Consider the following 24053-nt stretch of genomic DNA (forward strand, 5'->3'; position numbering starts at 1 on the left):
TCTCAGCCGGCCTGCAGCAGGGCAGAATGGCTTTGACACACGGGATTCCTAAAAGAAATCCCGGGGTTTATCTCATGAATCACACATCAGTATCTGCACACTTCACCGTGCTGATGCTATGTGGCACCTTTGAAAGGGTCTCATGGCACCCCTAAGTGCCCTGGCTCCCCACGTGGGTCCAGTCCCCGTGTGCCATCTCCAGACCCAGCTGCTTCAGATGAAGGGGGCGTGCGGCGCTGAAACCCTCCCTTTGGAAAGAGCCCTGGACAGGACGTACCAGCCGGCTGCTCCCGCCTGGCACTTTTGCATATTTCATTCTCCACTTATAAATTATTTTATCATTGGAAAGACACTCTGGAAAAATAGTCCCCCAGCTGTTGGGGAGCCCAAGCTTCATAAAACTCATCTACATTTATGAGTTCATTTTCCATATCCTCACAGGCCCTTTCCTTCCAACACTAGCTGCGTGGGTGAGTACAGACGCCAGAGATCCCTGCGAAGGGTCATTTAAGAGTCCCAAGACTGAGAGAGAAATAGGGCTTGGCAAAAAGCTGCCTGAAGTTCTCCATCCTCCAGAGCCTGGTCAAGTTTTCCAAATTGCTGCCCCAGCTCGCATCTAGTCCAGCCCCCTGATCCAGGCAGGACCAGCCCTGTCCAAACCATAATGCAGGTTTTGGCTGCTTCAACCATGATCCGCACTTCCATGAAAGAGGCATGCTGGGACATGATGGTCTCCATCTCTTTTCGAAAGGTAAGAGTCTGTTCTCTTACAGGTTGGCTGATCTCCCACACAGGGCTTTAAACTAGGATCGTCGGGGGACAGGGATGCAGAAGACAAAGAACCGAGGAATAATGAGCCAGGTGCCAGGCACTGGAAAAGTCTATGCAAGTACTGTGGGGCCCAACAGACATCAGGACAGGGGGGTACCAAGGGCACCCGTCAAGGGGCTTAAATGTCTCTATACTCATGCTAGGAGCATGGGGAACAAGCAGGAGGAACTCACACCCCTGCTTGCAAACAAAGACTTTGACCTGGTTGGATTAACTGAAATCTGGTGGGACCCTACCCACACTTGGATAGTAGGCATTGAGGGCTATAGGCTGTATGAAGTGGGGGGGGGGGGGGGGGGAGGGGGGCATTGCTCTCTATGTTAAGGAGCAATACACATCTTCAATAATCAAGATGGGATCAGAAGAGGGGCATATTGAGGTACTGTGGGTCAGAATACAAGGGGGTTGGGGGGAAAGGGACTTGGGGGTGCGGGTCTACTACAGACCGCCACGCCAGGAGGATGAGCTAGACCTGAAATTCTGCAGGCAGCTCTCAGAGGCCGTACTGTCAGGGGACATGCTTGTCATGGGTGACCTAAACATCTGCTGGGAGGAGCAATCAGCTAGATCTGACCGTTCACATAGGTTCTTAACCTGCAGACAGGACCTTCACCCAACGCAGGAAGTATATGGTCCTACTAGGGAAAATGCCTTACTGGATTTGGTGTTTGCTACAGGGGATGACCTGGTGGAGGATCTGCAGATACAGGGTAATCTAGGAGACAGTGACCACCAATTGTTAGAATTCACTATCCATCGAAAGGTGGCAAAGATACCCAGTAGGGCAGAAGTGCTAGACTTCAGAAAGGTTAACTTCAATGAGCTCAGGTTGGTAAGAGAGGCACTCAATGACAAGAGACTCAGTGAGATGGGAGTCCAGGAAGGGTGGTCGTTTCTTAAGGGAATAATCCTTTGGGCACAGAAGGGGACAATCCCATTGCACATAAAGGGGGACAAAGAGTCAAGAAACCCTCTTGGCTGAACAGGGAAATCCAGGAAAGCCTAAGGATGAGAAAAGAAGCATACAGACTGTGGAAGCAGGAGTAGCCACCAAGGAGGATTATACCTACTTAGCTCACACTTGCAGGGAGTCAGTTAGAGAGGCCAAGGCAGCAATGGACCTCAGGCTGGCAACAAAAATTAAAGACAACAAAAAGTCCTTTTCCAGGTATACAGAGAGCAAGAAGGCACATGGTAACACAAGACCCCTACAGGACAGCCTAGGGCAATTAGTGACAGACAGGAGGGACAAAGCTGAGCTCTTCAATGAGTTTTTTACATCAGTATTCCTGAACACAGATAATGACATATCTCCAAATTGGACTATAAGCAAGCACAGGAGGGACACTGGCCCACCAAAGGTTAGCGCTGACCTAGTGAAGGGACACTTGGAGGGGCTTGACATGTTTAAGTCAGCAGGCCTGGATGATCTTCACCCAAGGGTGCTGAAAGAATTGGCCAGTGTCATAGCAGAGCCACTGGCACGGCTATTTGAGCACTTGTGGCGCTCAGGACAAGTCCCAGAGGATTGGAACAGGGCCAGTGTGGTCCCTATTTTAATGAAGAGGAGGAAGGAGGATCCAGATAACTATCGACCAGTTAGCCTCACCTCTATCCTTGAGAAAACCTTTGAAAAAATTATTAAGAATGATATTTGTGGGAGTCCAGCAGGAAAAGTAATGCTGAAGGGCAACCAGCATGGCTTCATAGCAGGTAGATCCCGCCTGACAAACCTTGGTTCTTTTTATGACCAGGTCACAAACTGCTTAGATGCAGAAAGCAAGGTGAATGTCATATACTTGGATTTAAAAAAAGCCTTTGCTACAGTGTCACATCCCATTCTCATTACAAAACTAACCCGCTGTGACTTAGATGATTTCATGGTCAGGTGGGTGGTGAATTGGCTAATAGGATGCACCCAGAGAGTGGTATCGACCTGGAAAGATGTGGGCAGTGGGGTCCCGCAGGGCTCAGTCCTTGGACCTGTGCTATTCAATGTCTTCAGCAGTGACTTGGATGACGGTATGGAGAGCACTCTGTCCACATTTGCAGATGACACCAAATTATGGGGCAAAGTACATTCCCTAGAAGGCAGGGAACTGATTCAGGTGAATTTGGATAGGCTGGAGAAGTGGACAGAACAAAACAGGATGCAGTTTAAGAAAGAGAAGAACAAAGTGCTGCACCTAGGGAGAAGGAATCACCAACACACTTACAGGCTGGGAGATGACTTCTTGGCAGCAGCAGCACCAGAAAGGGATCTCGGAGTCATAGTTGACTCAAAGATGAACATGAGTCGGCAATGTGACGAAATGATCAATAGAGCTAACCGCGCTCTGTCATGCATTAACAGGTGCATCACGAACAGGTCTAGGGAGGTGATACTTCCCCTCTATGCAGCAGTTTTGGGCACCGTACTTCAAGAGGGATGTGGGTAACCTTGAGGGGATCCAGAGGAGGGCTACTTGTATGGTTAGGGGCCTGCAAGTAAGGTCCTATGAGGAGAGATTGAGAGACCTGGATCTCTTCAGCCTCTGTAAGAGGAGGCTGAGGAGTGATCTAGTGGCTGTCCACAAATTTGTATGGGGGGGGGGAGGCAGGAAGCGATAGGAGATGCTGTATTTACCAGGGCACCCCTTGGAGGAACTAGGAACAACGGCCACAAACTGACGGAGAGCAGATTTAGGTTGGGCATCAGGAAGAACTTCGCAGTAAGGGTTACCAGAATCAGGACTGGGCTTCCAAGGAGATGGTGCTCTCCCCCTCCTTGGGGGTCTTTAAGAGAAAACTAGACAAACACCTGGCTGGGGTCATCTGACCCCAGTGCTCTTTCCTGCCCAGGACAGGGGGTAGGACTCGATGATCTACTGAGGTCCCTTCCGACCCAAAACAATCTATGAAATCTATAATAGATGCACCCAGGGGGGCAACCCTTTTGGCTGGCATGGCATAAATTAGCCTCACACCTTCTCCAAGTGCCACTCTGATCCCCTTCCTCTGCCCAACCTGCTGCTCTGCCTTGTCCACCCTGCCCTATTTGCTCCCATGTGGCCTGCCCCGTGTTGCATCTGCCCCGTGCCACAGGCTGGCCACCCCAATCTGACCTGTCCTTAAAAATGAAAGCCTTCAACCCCCGCTTCGCCTCTCTTGACCATGCCCCCGCCTCCCCGTCCTTTGTGTTTAAACAACACGATCCCTTTCTATTGTGCGCCCCAGCTCTCTGCGAGGCCATTCATCACCTCTGACGAAGCAGGCAGGCGCCCACGAAAGCTCCCGCCTCCCTGAATGCGTAAGTCTATAAGGTGGTCCCGTGCTGCTTCTGTGGCCAACACCCCCACCACTACCAGAGAGTTTCTAAAGCACTGAATGCTCCCAAATCCCCCACCCTTACAGCAGCATTTGTCTCAAGGCAGCTGGGGATGAGGCCCTGGCATTTTAGCTTTGCCAGTCTCCATCACCAGGCACCTGCAAGGGGGATGGGACTTGTCACCCCCCCCCATACTCTCTGGCTGGAAAGCTACCTGCCCCCTCCTAGCCAAGGACTCCTGCATGAGTAGCAGCGTTGCCAGCATATTGAGGGAAGTGATTATTCCCCTCTAGTTCAGCACTGGGGAGGCCACATCAGGAGTCCTGTGTCCAGCTTTGGCCCCCACTACAGAATGGATGTGGACACGCTGGGGAAAGTCCAACAGAGGGCAATGAACATGGTTCTGGAGCTGGGGGACATGGTGTCTGAGGAGAGGCTGAGGGATCTTGGCTTATTTAGTCTGGAGAAGAGAAGACTGAGCGGAGATTTAATAGTAGCCTGCAACTCCCTGCAGGGTGGCTCCAAAGAGGATGGAGCTGGACTGTTTTCAGTGGGGGCAGATGACAGACAAGGAGCAATGGGCTCAGGTTGCAGCAAGGGAAGCTGAGGTTGGAGATTAGGAAAAATGTCCTCACATGGAGGGTAGTGAAGCACTGGAACAGGCTCCCCAGAGCGGTGATGGAGTCTCCATCTTTTTAAGCCCTGGCTGGACAAAGCCTTGGCGGGATGATGTAGTTGGGGCTGGTCCTGGTTTGAGAAGAGAAAACCAAGGGGAGATTTGAAAGCAGTCTTCAGGGGGTATTGCAAAGAGGATGGAGCTGGGCTGTTCTCCGTGGTGGCAGATGACAGAAGGAGCAATGGGCTCCAGTTGCAGCAAGGGAGGTTTAGGTTGGATATTAAGAAAAACTTTCTTACTAGAATGGTGATGAAGCACTGGAACAGGTTACCCAGAGAGGTGGAGTCTCCATCCTTGGAGGCTTTTAAGCCCTGGGAGACAAAGCCCTGGTTGGGATGATCTAGTTGGGGCTGGTCCTGTTTTGAGCAGGGGTTGGACTAGACGTGACCTCCTGAGGTCCCTTCCAACCCTCACTTTCTGTGATTCTGTGATTCTAGCCTCAGGCAGCCGGAAACGGGAGTGAAATATTTCCCTGTCCGGACCCCGCTCGCCTGGCACCTGCCAGTTCCGCGTTCCTGCCTCCGAAGGCAGCGAGAACACGGACATTCCTCTCATGCCTTCCCCAGGGCCCTGGTGACGGGCAAAGGCAGCGTGACGCCAAGCGGCTGGGCCGGACAGGATGTTGGCGCTTGGCGCTTGCATGGGAGCTCTTATCATGGATTAAGAATCCAATACACGGAGACCGAGGTCTCATCGTATTGCTTAAAAGAAAGGTCTCCTCTACCTGGGAAGGCTCCGGTGTCTCCAGATCACGGGGACTGACAGCAGGGAGCAAACGGAGAATCAAGCTGGTCTGCCCTGGGCCAGGGGGTCTCTCAGCCCAGAACTCCCAGGTTTTATTTCAGCTACAACCCAGCCCCACACCCCCTCCATAGCACGGGGCTAGCACCTGCCCCAGGGGACAGACTGCGACTGGCCACCGGGTGGGTTAAAAAATTGGCCAAATCCCTGGCAGGCCTGGCTCTGCTCCTCCGCTTCTTCTCCCCTCTACAAGGCTGTTTCCCTGCAGAGGAAAGTGTCTTTGTAGTTGCCTGTGACTAAACCCAGCACAAAGGCAGCTCCTGGCAGCGCTGCAGACACGTGTCTGTCCCTCCGGCCGCGTGGGGGGGAGCGAGGGGGCAGCCGGCTCTGTGAATACGGCTCCTGAATGGCAGCCAGCACGTGAAAAGCCTCCTGCTTCCTGGTTCTGCCAGGATCCCCAGTGCCTTGAACAGGGGCAGCCTCCACAACGGAGCCAGCCTGGCCCTGTATCCCAGCCCAGGACATGGGGCCGGCTGCTTGGTGCCTGTGGACAGAGAGGCAGGCCCACTGGACAAAGAGACCCAAAACTTTCCCCCTAAAGTGGGGCCGGCACCATCATCATAGACCCACCAACACACATGGCCACCCCCACCTGCATGCGCTCATGAACTGTGCGCTCTCACACACTTGCACACATGCCTGACCCTGTCTTCATGCATGTGTGTGATTTGGTATGTGCAGCCAAACACACATGACCCTAGGGCTGCTTTGGGAGGACAGGAAGCGGCGGGGGGGGATGGGGGGGGTGGGATTCAGATTTGTAGTGAGAACGGAGGTGTGACAAACCTGCACACATGTGCACATGCATGCGTGTTGCATACTCCATGTGTACCTGCCTGCCCTCCACACATGCTAATGCATGTGGGCACCTTGAAACGCATGCCTCCAGGTTCAAATACTTGGGTGCAAACAGCAGGGGCACAGACACATGCATGTGCAGTTCACCCACACACATGTGCCATGCACCCATACATATGCCTGCAGTGTGCACGCATACACAAGTGCCATGCAGCCATATGCACGCTTTCATCTTTGGCTGCCTCGGTAGCACCTCATCCAGGCAGGGACTCCACATGGCCTCGTGCACCCCTGGGCACACGTGTGCACCCCTTGCACACTGACTCACACATGCACACACAAGGGCCCACGCACCTGTGCTGACAAAGCTGGCCCTTCCCCCTCCTAGCTCCAAGAGCCGAGGCTGCAACCCACTGGGCTAAATCACACAGCGCCAGGGCTGTCATCAGCACTGGAACATTACCTGCCATTACTGTTGCTATGCACATGGCACATGGCAGGCCACGGCCCCCTCCCTCTGCCTCCTGCGCCCCGCATCTCAGCCTCCATTCAGAGGGCAGTGCACACAAGAGGCCTGTGCCAGTCTCCCCGCTGCTGAGCAAACACGGGAGGCAGAATTGCAGGGTAAAAATACAAGCCAGGTGGTTATTTTTAGAAAGGAAGGAAAAAATACACAGATCCCTACACCTGTCTTATCACCAATCAAGCTGCGGGTCAAGGCAGGGGGCCTGTTCCTTCCCCTGCCCCCTGCACATGCATTCACACATGCCCATGTGATGGAGGGTCTCTCCTCTGCCACTGACAGCCCATGTGGCCCTGGGTGGGGTCCCCAGTCCCCAGGGTAGGGGTATGGCCCTGCCCTAGGTAGATGCATTCATGGTGGGAGGGGGTTTGAGCCCCCAACCCAGCTACAGCTGGGAGGGGGATGGAGACAGGGAAGGTAACAAGAGAGACTGACTGGTGGCTGGGGGAAATGAAAGGAGCTGGGGGCTCATCGCAGCCCCTGCAACACTCCCCTTCTGCCTGGCCAGGCCAGGCCAGCGCAGCAGATGGGGACAGAGACCAGTTCCTGCAAGCCTGATGCTGCAGGGCCAAGAGTCAGGCCTGGAGGAAGGGACCCTCCCCTGCTTCGTGAGCTCGATCCCCACTGAAACAGGGCTGTAGCATCAGAGGCCAGACAGACCAAGAGAGGCGCATGAGACCCAAGGCAGCACGACATGATGGACGTGGCCTGGAGCAGGACACCTGGCTTCTATTTCTGGCTCTGATGTCCCCTTGCCTTTCTTTGCCTCAGTTTCCCCCACCCAGTCTGGCTGATCTTCTAGGGGGTCTCCGCACAGCCTGAGCAGGAAGGGCTGGGCTGCCTGGGTGGATGGAGGGGAGAAGCCACCCTGCCCAAGCTCAGGCCCCCAGCCCCATGCCACCCCATGGCGAACGCCTACCGTACCACGAGAGCCCACTGCAGCAGCAGTGCCAGTGCCTTGCGCAGGATCCGCCACAGTCCACTGGCCGAGCCCCACGCCAGCCTCACCGCAGCCGCCAGCAGCACCTGCAGCCACCCAGATGTGCCATCAGTGGCCCCACTTGTCTGTCTCGGCATCAGCTCCTCTGTTGGGCAAGGGAGGGGAGCCATGAGACGAGAGGGGCAGAACAGGGGACAGATGAGTCCTTTATGCTGGCAGGCTTGGTGCCCTGATCTTGCTTCCCCCAGGATCCAAAGGGACAGGTGTAACTGTTACCCCAGGTTAGCAGTGCTGTTATAGCACCTGGGTAAGGGAGTTTCACTCTGGATCCTTCCTACCCCAGACAGAGTAGGAAGGACGGGGAGGGGGCAGATGTCTGTCTACACAGCTGCAGGCCCAGGACTGACCTCTGCAGCAACCTCTGGGCCTAACAGAGGGATTTTGGAGGTCACAAGACAAAAGCAGGAGCCAGGTTTTACTCTAAGATGGAGGCTGTACCTAGAGGATACAGACACACCCAGGGGTGAATGACCCTTATACCAGGGTACAATAGGGGCAGACAGGCCGGCCCTGCCCCAGGGTAACACTGCCCACACCAATGTGGAAGGAATCAGGGGTGAAAGAGCCCTGGGTACATCGCGCTGGGGTAGATGTGAGTGGATCCCATGTACCTGGAGCATGCACCCCCTTTCCCAGAGCCTGACTTCCTGGAACGGTGCCTAATTGCCACTCCGTCACCCACTGCTGTTGTCCCCCAACAGCAGCCGCCTTCCAGGAAAGCTGGGAGGTTCTGGGAAACGCTGACGTCCGCAGGCAGGGAGGAGGCTGGAGCCACAGAGGCGGCAAGTGCCAGTGGTCTGTGGCAGTTCTGGCCGCCCCACACATCAGCAGGGCCTGGGACTTTGGCAGGGTAGGATGGGGGGACCAGGCTGTATTGCCATGGGGAACCATGGCAGCCCCCCACCTGGGCAGACACAATCCCACCCCTAAGAGGGACTTTGTCCTACCATGTTGGCTTTAGAGCACCCAGAGGTTTAACCTGGGATAAGGCGTCCACACAGGCACTCTCCCGGGATAGTGACTGGGGTCAGCTTCCTCGGGGAACACCACAGAGAAGCTTTGCTCCGGTGTTGGATCTGCCCTGACGCTGCATCTCCCTGCGAGTCATTCCCTCTGCAAGGGGGGTCCTTCCCCGACTTAGATCTGGGTGTTGCCCCCCTGAGTGTCGGTGCTGGAGGGCCGAAACACTGCACCCAGGCCCGGTTCTCCAGTGCCCAGGTCCAGGCAAGGGGAACTGTCCTGCCTGTAGCAGGACTCCTCCTGCCCCTAGGTCAGCTGGGCCCTAGCAGCTGCATCTGCCCAGCTCCACCGGGCTGCAGAGGGGTCCGACCAGTGCACAGGGGAGGGCAGGATGCCTGGGTCCTACGCCCAAAGGGAGCTTGCCCTTCGAGCCAGGACACCTGGGTCCTATCCTAAGAGGCAGGCCAGGTCAAGAGGATACAGACGGCACCAGGACGCCTGGGTTTTATGCTAGTGGAGAGGATAGAAAGGGAGCCATAGGACTCTTGGGTTCTGTGCTAAGGATCCCAGACCTTGGGGCGAGAGGGAGCCAGGACTCCTGGGTTCTCTCCCTGACCCCGGTGCTGACCCTAGGGAGATCCCCAGGTCTCAGACCCCCCTGTAGCAGTGCCGGCATTCCCGACTCTTGCTGTGGGGCGCAATGGAGGCACCTGGGGGTGCCAATACTCACTGGCCTCCTCATTCACAGCTGCAGGGAGGGAGCAGGTGACGTCGCCCTCGGCCCAACTCGGTGCTGCCTTGGCCCCCGGCGCTGACACCACCCCGACTGTGCCCAAGTCGCTGACTGCTTCTGCCGGGGCATCCCCCTCTGTCCACCCAGCTGTCTCCTCTGCGCCGCCTGTGGCCTCCAGCATGGAAGCTTGGAGCAGCATTGTGCTGGCCCGGCTCCCGGGGACCTGGAGGGAGGGGATGAGTTGGCATCAATGGGGCATGGACCCTGGTACCAGGATCTCTGCCCTGGGGAGCTGCAGAGGCTGCCAGGTGCCAGGCATGATCCTGGGGCCCCACCTGGTGGCACAGCTGGGGAAACACATGCGTGTGCTCTGCGTGTGCACGGGAGAGAGGCCAGCCCCGGTGTGCTCACGATGACCGTGGCCCCATGCCCATGCAGGAGCTGCCAGTTCCAGGCCCAAACCCTTTTTTCTGCATAGCCACAACCCCGGTGTGTGCCCCTGGCCCCGGCAGAGCTGGAAACAGAGCCCAGGAGCCCTGGCTCCCACCGAGTCCTGGCTCCCTGCCCTGCCATCTATCTCCATTAGGAAGAGAGGAGGCCTCGCGGCTGCTTTCTGCACCATGCTACCACGACAAGTCCCCCCAACCTTGAGGAAGGACCCCCCAAACCCTCCCCCTGCTCTCATACCTCATCCGCCAGCTGCTCAGGGACGGTGACCAGTGCCGCCACCTCCTCCAGGCCCCGCAGCACAAAGCTGATCAGTGCAGCCACTAGGCAGGAGAAAGGGGACCAGAGGGGGGTTACGGGAGAGGGTGTCAGGGGGCATCTTGTTGGAATGGTCTTCTCCAGACCTGCTTACCTTGGAGGAAGGGACTACAAATCCCATGATGCAGTGCAGTCACGCCACTCCCAGGATGCTCCCCTTGCCCACAGGTGATGCCATGGTGCATCATGGGAGAGAGAGGGACCCCAGGCAGAGCTAGGTGCTTCACCTCCGTCATCCTTTCTGCTTGCATGGGCAGGCAGCCCTGGGATCTCCCCACATCCCAGCATTGCCAGGAATGACATCCCTCGGGGTCACTGTCCCAGCAGACGTCCCCCCACAACCCAGTGCCTTCCCCAGCAGAGCTGGGATCAAGTCCCGCTGGGCAAGGTGTCGGGGGATGCGCTGGGGCAGATGATCCTCCCCACCTGGGGAAGCCCCATGGGATAACCCCGTCCCAGTTCCCAGCTCTGGAAGCCGAGCGGAGCTGTCTCCGCTCCGCATCGAGCCTGAAGCATCCTGGAGACCGTGCCTCGGACTCACCCGGTGCCTCCAGTCTCTGCAGGATGGGGGCCGCCCCTGCCGTGGCTGCCTCTGCCAGGGCCTGCAGGCCACGCTCCAGCAGGTCGAGGAGGATGCCCAGCAGCGGGTGGAAGCCATGGAGGTCGGCATACGTGAAGGCAGCAAGTTGGCATGCCGAGTTGAGAAGCGGGAGGACAGCCAGGTGCCCTGGCACAGTGTCCTGGGGGGGGAGAGTGGGGGCTGTGAGCTGGGTGCATTGGGGGTCAGACAGGTCTCTGCCACTCTGCAGCCCATGCTCAGAGATGCCCTGGCCCAGATGACCTGTATGGGCTTGAAGGTGTCAAGGACGAGATCCTGGACAGTCTTGACTCCCTGCGGGTTTGGAGGGCAGAAGCAGGCCAGGACCTTGTAGCAAGGCAAGCGAACTGCTGCTGCACACGTGTTGCCCCGCTCTGCCCTCAGCTCCTGGCGCTCTATCCTCTGTTGCTGTTTGAGGGGCCCTGAGTCCTTTTCCGGAGTCTGACACGTGGGCAGGGGATGCTAGCTCTTCCCACTGGCTCCTGCCGTTTTCACTCCCAGCAAAGCAGACTGTCCCCAGAGAGAGAGCCAGGAAGGGACAGGTTGGAGGGTGGCTCAATCCTGTCCTCCACCACAGGTCCCCACCTCGCTCCCTTATCTCAGGGAACAGGTCTCCTGGTCGAGATCCTAGGGCTCAAATCACGCCCCAGAGAAGGGCGCCCTGGACTGCTGGAAGGAAACAGGAAGGAGCCGGTGGAAACCAGCAGACCCCTCCTGAAGCCCAGCAGGTTGCACTCATTTGCCCCTCCTGATGCCCAGATCCGGCCTCACCTGAGCCCAACACTCAAGGCATCTTTCCACACTGTCCCCATACAGCGTCAAGAGCCATGGGGGCCTGGCCTATGACTGGTTTCCCAAGGGGAAACCTCCATGCAGCCTGCTTAGCCCCGGGTTCCTACTCTCTCAGCATGAACCCATCGTCCCAGATCCGACACACGGGGATAGGAAACAACAGAGCTCACTTACGCTCTCAGAGGCCATGCTTCCAGCTCAGCCAGCGGCCAGCCCTGGGGGATGCTCTACGGGTTGATCGGGGTAGAAGTTTTCCCCCCGAGCAGCTCTTTTATCCAGGCTGCTAACTCCACCTCTTTGCACAGGATCAGTTTAACCTATTTTTTAACTGAATTCCAGCCTTAGAGAGGAAGGATTTGGTGGCTGTAATCAGATTAGCAAGAGGCCCCATTTGTAGTTTTAAGGCTCTTTCACAACAGTTTGGGCAAAACAACCCAAGAAGAAATCCAGCCTCGGAGTCGAATGGAACGTCATGTGGACCCCACCTTGGCACCCAGTTTTGCACCAAACAGGGAAAGCAGCAAGACACTCAAAGCCCCATTTCACATAGGTGTGGGGACGGATCTGGGGCGTCCAGATGAAAAGCATGAGAGGGTTCGGCAAAGATTTGCTCATAAATCCAAGGATGGAGACGGCCTGGACCCAGAAATGTCCTCCTAGAGCGAGGCTGGACCTGAGGAACAAGTGCTCCTGGGTCTGTGAAACCAATATGATCTGGATCTGAACCAGTTTGTAAGAGGCAAAGTGCAAACCCCAAAGGCTAGGTCCCATCCACTGCTACAGACAGGGATTCACTGAATCCCATCCAACTCCACCGTATCACTAAGGATCTAGTTAATACCAAGCTGGTCCTTCATTGCGGGATCTTTCAAAGGAATAAAGTCTCTCCCTAGAATGCTACATGGCCTACAGTTAAAAACCTGGAGGCCCTTACGTCTGTGAAGGGCAGAGTGCGTCAGGACATCAGAGATGTGCTCAAGAACATCCTCAGGTGGATGCATCACAATTGATGAGAATAACTTTTCTTTAGGTAAGCCCTCAGATGCCTGAAACCAGTACAAGCTGCAACCACAGATAACAGCAGACAGGATAGCATGGCCAAACCCAACTGGATCCGTGCATGGGGGATGCTGCACCTGCATAAGTTCACCAAATTAGCGAATTGGAAAGCTGTGTGGCCTCCAAGACGACTGCCCATGAGGAAAGCAAGTGAGACCATGCAACTAAAACCAGGTGCAGGAGACACAAGGGCTCATTATAAAGATTGTTAATCAGCAAGTCGTCACAGGCAAAAAAGCAGCCTTGAGCTATGCACTTTAAATGTATAGAGCACAAAAGAAACATAATTCGGGTATGTGTTTAACCCTGTGGTACCCATGTTGTCAGGCAGGCTGAACAGTGATCACCAGGGATCCTGGTTTTCTCCGATTAAAAAAAATCTCCAATTTTAGGTTAAAAAAACTAACCCCAAATCCACATTCTTCCGTGATTAAAATGAAACACCACTATCTATCTGTCTGTCTGTCTGTCTGTCTGTCTGTGCTGTTTCATTTAAATCACGGAAAAATTAGGATTTGGGGTTACTGTTTTTTAACTGAAAATTGGGGATTTTTTTTAAAATCAAAGAAAACCAAACTCCACTCTGATCACCTGGCTGCCCATATGAATAAAGGCTACATGAAGCTTATACTCACTGAGCAGCTGTGCTGCGTGAGTATTCAAACTGGATCTGATAGGACCTTGGAGGCAACACCAAAGTTTCCTCTTGAGAAGCATCTCATAGAACCATAGGATCTTAGGGTTGTATTTTAGCCCCCCGGACAAATGCAGGACCCCTTCCTCTATTTTATCTGCAGCAGATGTGCATGATGTGGCAAGTGGGTATGATGTCTTGTGTGGTGTTAGGGTTGGCTAGGTTTTAGAAAGTTGAGATGATGGATTTGCATAGAATGGTCTGCAGATGGCTGACCCTGCCTCAGGCCGGGGGTGGGACTAGATGTGACCTCTGGAGGTCCCTTCCAGCCCCATTTCTCTATGATTTTACTTTAAGAAGCAGTGCAAAAACTGTTCTCAGTGGTGGCAGGTGACAGAACAAGGAGCAATGGTCTCACATTGCAGCGAGGGAAGTTTAAAGTGGATATTAGGAAAAACTCTCTCACCAGGAGGGTGGTGAGGCACTGGAACAAGCTATCCAGAGAGGTGGTGGAGTCTCCATTCTTGGAGGTTTTTAAGACCCAGCTTGAGAAAGCCTTGGCTGGGATGATCTAGTTGTGGCTGGTCCTGCTTTGAGCAGGGGTGGACTAGACGTGACCTCCCAACGTCCTTTTCAGCCCTCATTTTCTATGATTCCATGTGCACAAAGGGCATCGACTATACAAAGGCAGGACATGGAGGAGAGCAGGGTATAGAGCTTGGAGCTGGCATCCTACTCCTCCTCAAGGGCTCTGACTCTGCTGCATGGACTGAGCTGTACGTCAGCTTCACCATCACACCAGCCCATCCACACCAGATTCACTCTCCCACCAGCCCTCCTTGGGCTGCAGGCCTCAACCATTGTACAGCAGTTAGCCCAAGAAGTCCACCCCAGGCAATGGGGAATTTCATTTGCACTCAGCTGTGTGCTCTCAACAAACCTTCCCTCATTCCAGTCCTAAACCTCCTTCCCTTTGGTAACTGCAGGCTGGACTTCACTGATCAACTTCCCCGGAGCCAACATCATCTGGGAATGAAGACGCAGGATGACTGGAAAGCATCAGCAGCTTCGCTTTTTAATGTGTCAGCCTGAGAGCTGCCACAGGACTTTCTGCTAGCAGTTGACGCCTATTTACAAGTGAATTGTACAGTATTTACAGTGACCAGACAGGGACGGTGGAAGACACGTGTCACAGCTGCCCACAGTACGTTCCAGACTTCTGACAACCAAATGGCTTTGCTCTCTAACAATCAAAACCGGGGTGTTAGCAGGAGAAAGCAGCCACGGGCAGCTGGGTTCGCTGATGGCGGATGAGAGAATTCATGGGCTGAATGCTTTGTTGTAGCATCTTCTGAAGGATTGAAGTCTCTCCCTGGACTGCTTCACAGCCTACAGCTGAAAACCCGGAGGCCCTCATGTCTGTGAAGGGCAGAGTGCATCAGGACATTAGGGATCTGTTCAAGAACATCCTCAGATGGATGCACCACAATTGATGAGAATAACTTTTCTCTAGGTAACCCTCAACCGTTTCAAAATGACACACAACCAACTCTATCCTTCCCCCAAAATGCAGTCCGATTCAGTCCCTGTGGCACATAACAGGGACGTGACTCTGGTTGATGGGCACCTGTGGGGGAGAGCGCAAACACTGTCGGACTGAAACAGTCACCCACCCCTGTGTGTAGGGCATAGATACCTACAGAGGCAAGACTCACGCTCCCGACAGTTCAGCATCTTCATTTTCCTGGCAGCTGCACCAACCCAACTGGAAGCCTGAAGTCCAAACCGATCTTCACGTGATTGTTGCTGCTATCAGAGGGACAACAGGGGGGACATGGCTGTGAATCGCCAGACTTCTCCCAAAGAGCTGATGGTGGCTCTCAGCTTTGTCCCAGCTGGGATCCCACCAAAGTAGCAAATGGAGGACAATACGGCCACCACCTTCTTGGGTTCTGCTCAGAAGCTGCCCAGAGCTATGGGGAAAGGAAGGCTGTGTCATGAAGATTGGTGACAGCTGGAAACAGACTGCTGGGGATCTCTGCTTCTTTATGACTGTCTTTACTTCATCAGTACAACAATCTTGTTCTTCATGAAGCAGGAGCTAACACAGCTCTGAGAGAAGGAGCGGAGGTCTCTTCAATCTTGCATGGCAGTGGCAGCATTGTCAGCGGCAGCATTGTCAGCTAAGAATCCCCACCTTTGAGCAACTCTGAACTGTTAAAAACAATCACTTTGCTGAGGGGAGCAGGATCTGCAGACAGGGAAGCCCAAAGATCCAGTGACCCAGAGTCAGGACACAAAGACAGTAGGAAGTATGGCTTAACAGTGACAGGGCTGGGAGTCAGGACTCCTGGGTTCTGTTCCCAACTGTTCAGGATCCAATATGAAATCACTGGTTTTCTCTTCCTCTCTGGCTTATTACAAATTCAACAAAGAACCCATTATGGGAATGAAGGTCAGGGGTGTCTAGTGGATTGCCCGAGCAGCAGCAGAGGCTTGGAAGCACAGGGCTGTATAATCCCCACTTCACAGATGGGAAAACGGAGGCACGGAGAAGTGAAAGGTGTATGATCGTTCAGGGCAAAGGCAGGAAGAGAACCTGCACTCAGACGCCACCTCTCCTGGCAGTCCATACCCAGGGCTGGTAGAGAGCAGGTCTGGCCAGTTTCACAGATCACGGGGATCTGTAGCATCCTTAAGTGCTCTCTAACGAGGTGGGGAAACCCACATGGGAGAAAATAACAGAGAGGGAGGGAGAGAAATGATCTCCTACTCCTACCATCCAACCTAAGTGAAAAGGCACAGCCAGGAGAGCGGGACATCCCCGCAACACAGCAGAGAGGTCCAAGCTGGGGCAGCCTTAAAGGGAATAGTCCCGAGGCTTCAGCAACACACATGGAGACTAGCCAGGTTATCTGGAATTGCCACCTGTCTCATCCTCACCTGCCCCTCCAAGCAGGACAGGGTTGTCCCAGTCATGGGTCATATCTAAGAAACCAGAGCTTCACAGCTGATTAAGAGGGGAATCCTTGATGCCTCCAGCCCTGAGCCCGACTCCTGGGATTCCCAGTCCTTTAAGGCTCGGAGAAAGGACTTCCAGGAACAGAGGTCAGATTGGCAGGTCCGTACACCACAGGACTGATGCCCCCCCATCAAATCAGTGCTTCCCACCCACCCAAGAGCTGTGGCAGGGAACAACCTGGGGTTACCGATATCGGTGCTGGCTTCCAATCAAGGATGGAGAGGAGGAAGGTGGCACAGTCCCATGTCCTGAGCCAGCTGAAGCTCCCCACTATGGCTTCAGCTTGAGCCACGGGTGCACGATGGTGAGGATGGACAGGATGGAGGAGGTGAGGCCGCACAGCCCCACGAAGCCTGGGCTGGTTTTGTAGAGCCCCAGCTTGTCCAGCGGGATAAAGATATCGCAGGCGTTCTTCACCAGGTCCAGCAGCAGCGGGGGGTTGCTCCTCAGCACGTGGCCCAGCAGGCGCAGCTGGATGCGGAGCCGCAGAGCCAGGTGCTGCAGCCCGTTGTCTACCTGCGCCTGATGCCCGTTCTCAGTACCTTTTGGGCGCTTCCCACTGGCCTCACGCTCCATCAGCAGGCGGATCTCGTAGGCGTCCCGGCTCAGGTTCATGATGAGCGCAAAGAGGTAATACCTGGAAGGCAGGAGGGACGGGAGACATGTGCCAGACCTGAGAAGGGGATTTTCACAATGACTGCCTGCTGTTCCATCAAGGCCCCACTCTTATCAAAGGGGAGCAGTGAAACCTCACTAATTGCAGACTCACGCCCAGAAGATTCCCAATTCCCCCTGCCCTTTCCTGCTACATGTCTCTCAGAGGCACTGGGTGTCAGCACTGGGGATGGGGACTGGGCTGTGCCACTGCTCCTGTTGAGCTTCAACCCTGGAGGGTGCTGGCTAGAGGGTTTTCCCCTCTGCTCAGGGTCAGACTGACTCCACATTTGGGATCAGAAAGGAATTTCCCCCCGGTCAGATTGGTACGGTTTTGCCTTCTTCTGCAGTGGTGGGGTGTGGCCTTTGCCAGGGATCTCTTGAGCATATATCAGCAGCCTTTACAGCAGCAGGATGTTGGCTGCTGTGGTCCCCCCGGGGCCAGCACATAGCCAGATCCACCATGTTGGGTCATGCTGCCAACCGGCTGTGGACTGGTCCCACGCCATTCCTCTGGCCCCTAGAACATCACATAGAGAGGACGCCCAGAGCCAGCTCCCCAGGGGGCTGGGAACTGCCAAGATGGGGCATTACTAAAGTCCGTGGGGGCCAACACCCATCTAGCAGGATACAGCAGTTTTGCTTTGCTGCTAAAAGCAGCACAGCCCACAGTATAACACAGATTCCCACTGCCTGACACCTGTCTGGGGCCAGCCCAGAGAGAGGGGACTAGAGGAGCTCGCTGACCCTTTGAGGAAGTCTTGAGCAGCACTCACTGACCAGGCCACAGCACTGGCAGGAAATGCACCCTCCTTGCCCCGGAGGGGCAGATGGGACCTCACCTGAAGGAGCGTTGGCTCCACTTCTCCTGGTCCGCGTGGGGGACGAGGCCTGTCTTGCCGGCCCACAGGATGTTGTCGCAGGCGAAGTACATGGCTCGGTTGAGGTGGGCCACAGTGATGCAGAAGCGCAGCACCATGTCCGACAGGTGGATGGCACGCTTGGCCGCCTCCAGCGCCTCGGCCGAATTGCCCAGCCGGAACACTGCAAAGGCAGGTGCCACTGCATCACCCGGTACCCCGACGGCCCACCCACGCTGGGCACAGGGCTGCCTCTCTCGTGGCAAAGTGTCGTGGGGTAGGAGTGCCTTATTCCACCCCTTTCCCACCACAGACAGACTGCTGGTGCGGAAGCTGTGCCTGCCCAGCTATGGCTGTGCTACCTCTGCTGTAGCAAAGACCCCTGGGGGGAAGATGGCCATACTGCCACCCTTCTAGAGTCTGCACCCAGGGCTGGTGCCCAAATCCCTACCCTCCACCCCCAGTCCCCGCTTTACACTATTGCTTGCACATTGTGACCCTGGAGTAGCATTCACACCCCTCCTGCTCTGCTACAAGGCTGCAGCCCTGTCAGTGCCAGGTTACCACGACCCGCACTAAGCCCAAGAGGAGAACAGGGGGCTGACCGCACCTCCTACGCCCAGCCACTGCCACGACAAGAGCCCTCGGAGCCCCCCGCCACATCCTGCTGGAGAGCCTGGGTCACTCACGCTTGCGTCCCAGGCTCATATGAGCTTCCAGCTGCTTGATTCTGGCCAGGAGCTCGGCGCTTGCCCCATTCTTCTGCATCGTGTAGCCCAGCAGAGTGCAGGCGTACTGGGCGGCTCTGGAAGAGAGGACACCATGCACAGGCTGAGTGTGAAGGGGAGAGGAATCGCCTTCCTGGCCCAGCTCTCCCAGCCGGGAGGCTGCTGACGATTGCATGATTCCAATCTGAAGCCCAGCTTTCCCCAGCACAGCCCACAGGTATCAATGTAGCAGCAAAGCTTTGACTGTCCATGGGGCTTGCTTTAGCTGGTTCATACAACATGAGTGTCTAACTGCTCACACCCATGCTAAAAAAGGCTTCCAAGCTGGAGAAGTATTTTTTAGCCATAATGCACACAGCGGAGCCAGAAGATCCTCAATAAGAGTCTGAGCTCTCTGGTGCTGGGTTGTGCATGTGTGTGTATTGCCATGGGAGGGGGGAATGGATTAAGGGTATTCTTAGCTAACCTCAGGTCATGGGACTTCCTATTCAACACCTCCGTTTGGCCCTAGGGCTTGGTTTGACACCACAGAACTCATCTCTGCGCGAACAGTGCAGCTTCACCCTAGATAATAGTCACCCCAAAGCCGGACTGGGAAAACTCATATCCTTGGGTTTCCCTGGATGCCTGGATACGCCGGTGATCGCAGCCTTCCAAAAATTCCATTCAAAACAATTATTTTAATTGAAGAAGGAATTAAAACTGGGCCCGGAGAAGGTTCTAATCCAAGCTGCTTGTGGGGGGAAGCACTGATCAAGTGGATAAAGCTTTGACAGGCCAGGGCAGGATTTTCTCCTTGATAATGACCTGGCTGGAAGTCTTCTGCACTGAAACAGCAGGAGTGTGGGGTGAGCCGGGTGCTGTTGGGACAGAGCCTGGCTCTCGTTTCCGCAGGCACCGCACCATATAATCCCTTTCACAGACACACCTGGCTCCTTCCCAAAGGCAGGTCAGGTCTTGCCCCTGCTGCCCCAGTTGGAAGCATGTCACAGATCCTGACTGCTCTAACACTACACAGCCTTCCTCTGCTTTCCAGCCTGAAATGCACTGATGGCCACTTTCTCCTTGGCTGGTACCATCCCATGGATTAGAGAGATCTTCTCCCTCCCTGGCGCTTGCACGCCCCACGGCACCGAGACCCCAGAAATAAAGCAAGCTGCACTCTTTCATCTAAAGATACCATTTGACCCTGAGCTGTTCTTTTCCTACGAGTTCAGTCCTCAGGAAATGGTACAGGCAGAAAGCCGCGATCTGATCCTCCAGTGCAGCTCCAAACAACCTCAAAGTCCCAGCTCTGAGAGTCCAGAGATTAAACAAAAATCTCTGCTAATATTTTCCAAGAGAAGGGAAGCTTTCTGTCTCTCATGGATGGAGAGCAGGGAATGCTGAAGGCTTGCAAAGCCAGAGGCAAATAAAAACCCAGCCCTTTTTCCCCATTAAAACTCATGATTTTTAAGCCACCTTCATGATTTGGGGAGTTTTCAAAGCAGGGGTTGAATGCTATGGAAGCCCAGCACCAAGAGGTGCCTGCATCATGATGGTAAAAATCCCACACTGCCATTACAAGAACTACCCTGTCTTTCCCAGTCCTAAATCGCTTCTCCTCCAGCACATCCTTTCACCCGATTCTTGTTTGCCAGCACAAGTGTCTCAACTTGTTTGCACAACGCTCAGCTCAGGGGAGTCCGGTGCCCTGATTGGAGCGGTCGGGGGCTATGGCAATAGCTTTTGGTCGAAGGAACGCAGTAACCCGTGTCACTGTGTTCCCTCTATAGATGTGTGCCAGTCCTGTGATTTGCACCAGTGCAGAACACCCCACAGCTCGGCCTGCACAGCGTGGGAATGAATATCCTGGGAGACGGGCTGGAAGACAACGGGGCTCTGCCCCTGGTTTTCACTGACCTTGAGTTAGTCGCTCTCCTTCTCTCCTATATTTCCCAACCTGCCCTCCCTGCCTGGTCAGTTTTGACTATTGGCTGTTTAGGCTCTGATGGCCTCTTGCAATTTGTGCATGCACGAGCAGCGCAATTAAGCCCTAGGACAGCACTGTGCCCGGAAAGCTGGGAATCCCGGCTCACTGCCACCTACCAGACCTTTCCCTCTGGTGCCGTTTGCTCTCTCCAGCCAGGACCAGCAGCATCACTGGGACCAGCCACAACAAACCCTAGACCTTGAAGTACCGTGCGTAGGGCCTCGTACCTGCCCCTAAGCAGGGCTTTGCAGCCAGGCTCCCAACAGTTGGTCACCAACGTCATAAGAGGGTGACACATGTTTCAAAGCTTCAGTCTCGAGCACCTTATGTGCGTGCTCAGCAGGGATTAACAGCCTGGCTCGCATCCCGGCCCACCAGTCGCATACACAGATGGGAACATTTGGCAAGGCACCAGCTAATACCTCACCCTTCGGAGCAGCCTCCCAGCCAGAAAGTGCTTTAACAACTGACCAAACATTATGACAGCCCCAATCCTTTGGCAGACGGGGAAACCGAGGCACGAAGCAGCGGGGCAAGAGAAGAAGTCAGGCAGAGCCAGGGGGAGAGCCCAGTGCCCAGCCCCCTCCTAGGAAAGCGGGAATAAAAACCAGGCGACTTGTGCCTGAAAGGGCCAAACCTGGCTCTCGGCTCCTCTAGAGGCTTTCCTCATAACCAGGCTCTCAAGAAAATGGCTGCGAGGCCGAAGCTATTTTTCCTGGTGGCCTAAAAAGTTGCCCGCTGGTCGCTGGGAGGCTAAACCAGCTACAGCGCCGGGTCCCAGCCTTCTTGCTCTGGAGATGGAGCCAGGGCATCCCTCGTTAGGCTTGAGGCGCCCCTCGGGAAACGCCGGCTGGTATTTTGACGGCAGGAAAGCCCTAGAGCGATTGGTCTGCTGCAAAGCGCTCGGCGAGCGCCAGACGACAGCTCTGGATTCCTCCTCCTGGGCCGCCTCGTCTCCGGGCCGGGTTTCACCAGGCGGTGTCCACCGGCTCCTTGCGCCCGATCGTCCGAGGGCCGGCGCGCGCCGTCCGCGTCCCCTGCAGCGGACTTCGCCCTTCGCTCCCGTCTCTGTTTCGTACTGCATCTGCCCCCAATACCCCCGCCACGAAGGGGGGACCGTGGCTCTGCAGGTGCCGGGCCTGGACGCCCCGGGTTCCTTCTCGCGAGCCTTGCCTCCACGCCAGCCGCGCGCGGCACGGTCCCCAGGCCCCCGGCACGGGGGGGAGAGGGGGCCCCCCCTCCAGCTGCACCATCCCCCACCCGGGATTGGCAAACGGGGATTTTCCTGCCCGGATCTCAGGTTTGGTCCGGGGCCTGGGGACCGGGACTCCTGGGTTTGCCCCCCGTGCCTCAGTTTCCCATCCAGGGAGACTCAACGCCAGCACTGGTGCAAAGGGCCCTGGAGGCTGCTCCCACCTGGGTCCGCCCCTCCCCGCCCCGCCCGGGGGGCGCCCCCCGTACCTGAACACGCGCTCCTTGGCGGCGCTCTGCGCGCTGAAGCGCACCCACGCCTCCATGCTGCCTGCCCCCGCCCCGCCCCGGCCTCCCGGCGCAGCCGAGCGCGGGGCACCGAGCCAGAGCGCCGCCACTTCCGGGAGGGCGCGGACGGGCCGCCGCGAGGGTCAAACAGAGCTCACTGGAGCATGGGAAAGAGGCGGCGCCACCTAGCGCCCGACAGGGGAAGGGCAGGCGGCGGTGGATGCTGCAGCCCAGCGCCCTGCTCCCTCCGCAGCTGCTCTGTCCTCTTCCAGCCCCCGAGTCCTTAGCAGACCCAGGCCGACAATGCCCAGGGGGTCCACGATCCCATCGCTGCCCAGGGGCTCCATGCACCCCCGTCTCTGCCCTGGGCCATCAATACCCAAGAGGTCCATGATCCCATCAATACCCAGGGGGGTCTATGTACCTCTATCTCTGCCCCAGGCCACCAACGCCCAAGGGGTCCGTGTACCCTGTCGCTGCCCCAGGGAAAATGGGGGAATCCTGGCTGCCAAAGGCAGGTGACTCGTTCCCTTCTCCTTGCTCCCTCCCTTCATGGGGGAGTGCCAGGGCTCTACCCCCAGAAAGGCCGCGTGCACTCACACACTCTCCCAGGCAGCGAGTCCCTCTTATGCGTCAGAGGGGACACAGAGGCGCTGGCAGAGAGGGGAGGCGCGTGCAGCTTGCAGTCAGTGAGTCGGCGGTGGAGATGGCAATGGACCCCAGGAGTTCTGGTCCCCAGGCTCCTGGTCCAACAAAACTCCTGGTCAGACCAGGACAGGACCCAGGAATCCTGCTTCGACCACAGGTCGCCAGTGCCTTTGCTACCCACGCTGTGATCCTCTCCCCTGCCCGCCCAGCCACACAGAGTTTCTCTCTGCCATGTCCGTGCTAGTGTGAGGTGCTGATTTTTAAGACATGCTGAGAAGGCGTGAGGACAGGAAGGTGCCAGCGGGTGCCCGGGCTCCTTCCCAACCTCCGCTTCCGCCAAACAACAGGGAGACCCGGGGCATAGCACAATGAGACAACAATGCCTGATTCTTTCTGCTCACACCGCTGCACACTATCTAATTATGAGCCTGGGATAAAGGCTGTTTGTTCCACGGCCTCTTCTGCCACTCCGCGGAGCCCTAATGATACAGCTCAGCACAATACCGTTTTATTTTCGACGGCGTCCTTCTGCAGGCGCAAGATGCTTCAGAGAGCAGAGGGGTGTGAGAAAAAGGGACAGCTTCGGGGGAGATTAGGAAAGTGGAGGCAATGAGGCAGAAAGCTATGCTAGCTCAGCAATCCTCAACCAGGGTGCCATGGCACCCTGGGGTGCTGTGAGATCTTTTCAAGAGAGCCCTGAGGTATTGTGCAAGACCAGCACTGTTAGGTGTGTTACCATCTGTACAAGATTCACAAGCAACCCAAGGATTTCAAATTGGAGTCCAGAGTGTCCCAAACACCCCACCCTGATGTGGGCTCTCCAAGGTCTTGGCAACAGAAAAATTGCTCTGATATTTTTCAGTAGTCAAAAAAAAAAATGGAAGCTGAGAGCTGGCGTTTTCCAAGGTGGGGTTGAGTCTAACAAGTAGTCTATAAAGGCTGCAGCTTGTGGGCTCTTGCCGCATGAGCAGTGCAGCAGGATGTACATAGATACAAGTCCTCAGGTGATGGGAACGGCACAAAGATCCGGAGAGGAAAAAAAACTCTGACAGCAGCAAAGACGCCGTTTAGATCTGACCCAATTCTTAAGAGTCCTATAAAGCGTTTCGATGCTTTTTGAACATGCTGGGAGAGAGACAGAAGTCAGGGACGGACAGGCCAGCGGCAGGGTACGCTGCAAAGTGCCGACCTGGACAGCTCCGCGTCTCGCTGC

The 24053-nt window shown here is 55.7% G+C and overlaps 2 protein-coding genes across 3 annotated transcripts in view; both read right to left on the minus strand.

The window, feature by feature from the left end:
* The window catches only part of LOC109282916 (uncharacterized), a 30453-nt gene extending 16407 nt beyond the window's left edge, over positions 1-14046 (minus strand). Inside the window, exons 1-5 of the mRNA XM_059719205.1 lie at positions 13944-14046; positions 10936-11134; positions 10317-10399; positions 9627-9852; positions 7861-8021 (exon numbers count right to left, since the gene is read on the minus strand). Of these exons, the coding sequence (XP_059575188.1) occupies positions 7861-8021; positions 9627-9828 (363 nt within the window). The 5' untranslated portion in view covers positions 9829-9852; positions 10317-10399; positions 10936-11134; positions 13944-14046. The remainder of the gene's footprint in view (positions 1-7860; positions 8022-9626; positions 9853-10316; positions 10400-10935; positions 11135-13943) is intronic.
* Positions 14047-14531: 485 nt separating this feature from the next.
* On the minus strand, positions 14532-22310 carry PEX11B (peroxisomal biogenesis factor 11 beta). 2 transcript variants are annotated; one of them, XM_006266483.4, is made up of 4 exons: positions 22175-22310; positions 18703-18818; positions 17996-18197; positions 14532-17136 (listed from the first exon to the last, which is right to left on the minus strand). In XM_006266483.4, exons 1-4 carry the CDS (start codon positions 22228-22230, stop codon positions 16770-16772), a joined length of 741 nt encoding a protein of 246 aa, XP_006266545.1. In that variant the 5' UTR covers positions 22231-22310; the 3' UTR covers positions 14532-16769. The 2 variants fall into 2 exon arrangements, with proteins under 2 accessions (XP_006266545.1, XP_059575187.1); XM_059719204.1 differs by lacking the exon at positions 22175-22310 and adding an exon at positions 21351-22108.
* Between the last annotated feature and the right edge of the window lie 1743 nt (positions 22311-24053).

Source organism: Alligator mississippiensis, chromosome 15 (genome assembly GCF_030867095.1).
Source record: "Alligator mississippiensis isolate rAllMis1 chromosome 15, rAllMis1, whole genome shotgun sequence".
NCBI lineage: Eukaryota > Metazoa > Chordata > Crocodylia > Alligatoridae > Alligator > Alligator mississippiensis.

Bases quoted from the DNA above. Each gene is read 5' to 3' on its own strand.
- PEX11B (XM_006266483.4), bottom strand. From the start codon at position 22,230: ATGGAGGCGTGGGTGCGCTTCAGCGCGCAGAGCGCCGCCAAGGAGCGC. The intron at 18,819-22,174 runs GTACGGGGGGCG...CCTCTCTTCCAG, and splicing joins GCCAAGGAGCGCGTGTTCAG to AGCCGCCCAGTACGCCTGCA. The intron at 18,198-18,702 runs GTGAGTGACCCA...CTGCCTTTGCAG, and splicing joins TATGAGCCTGGGACGCAAGC to TGTTCCGGCTGGGCAATTCG.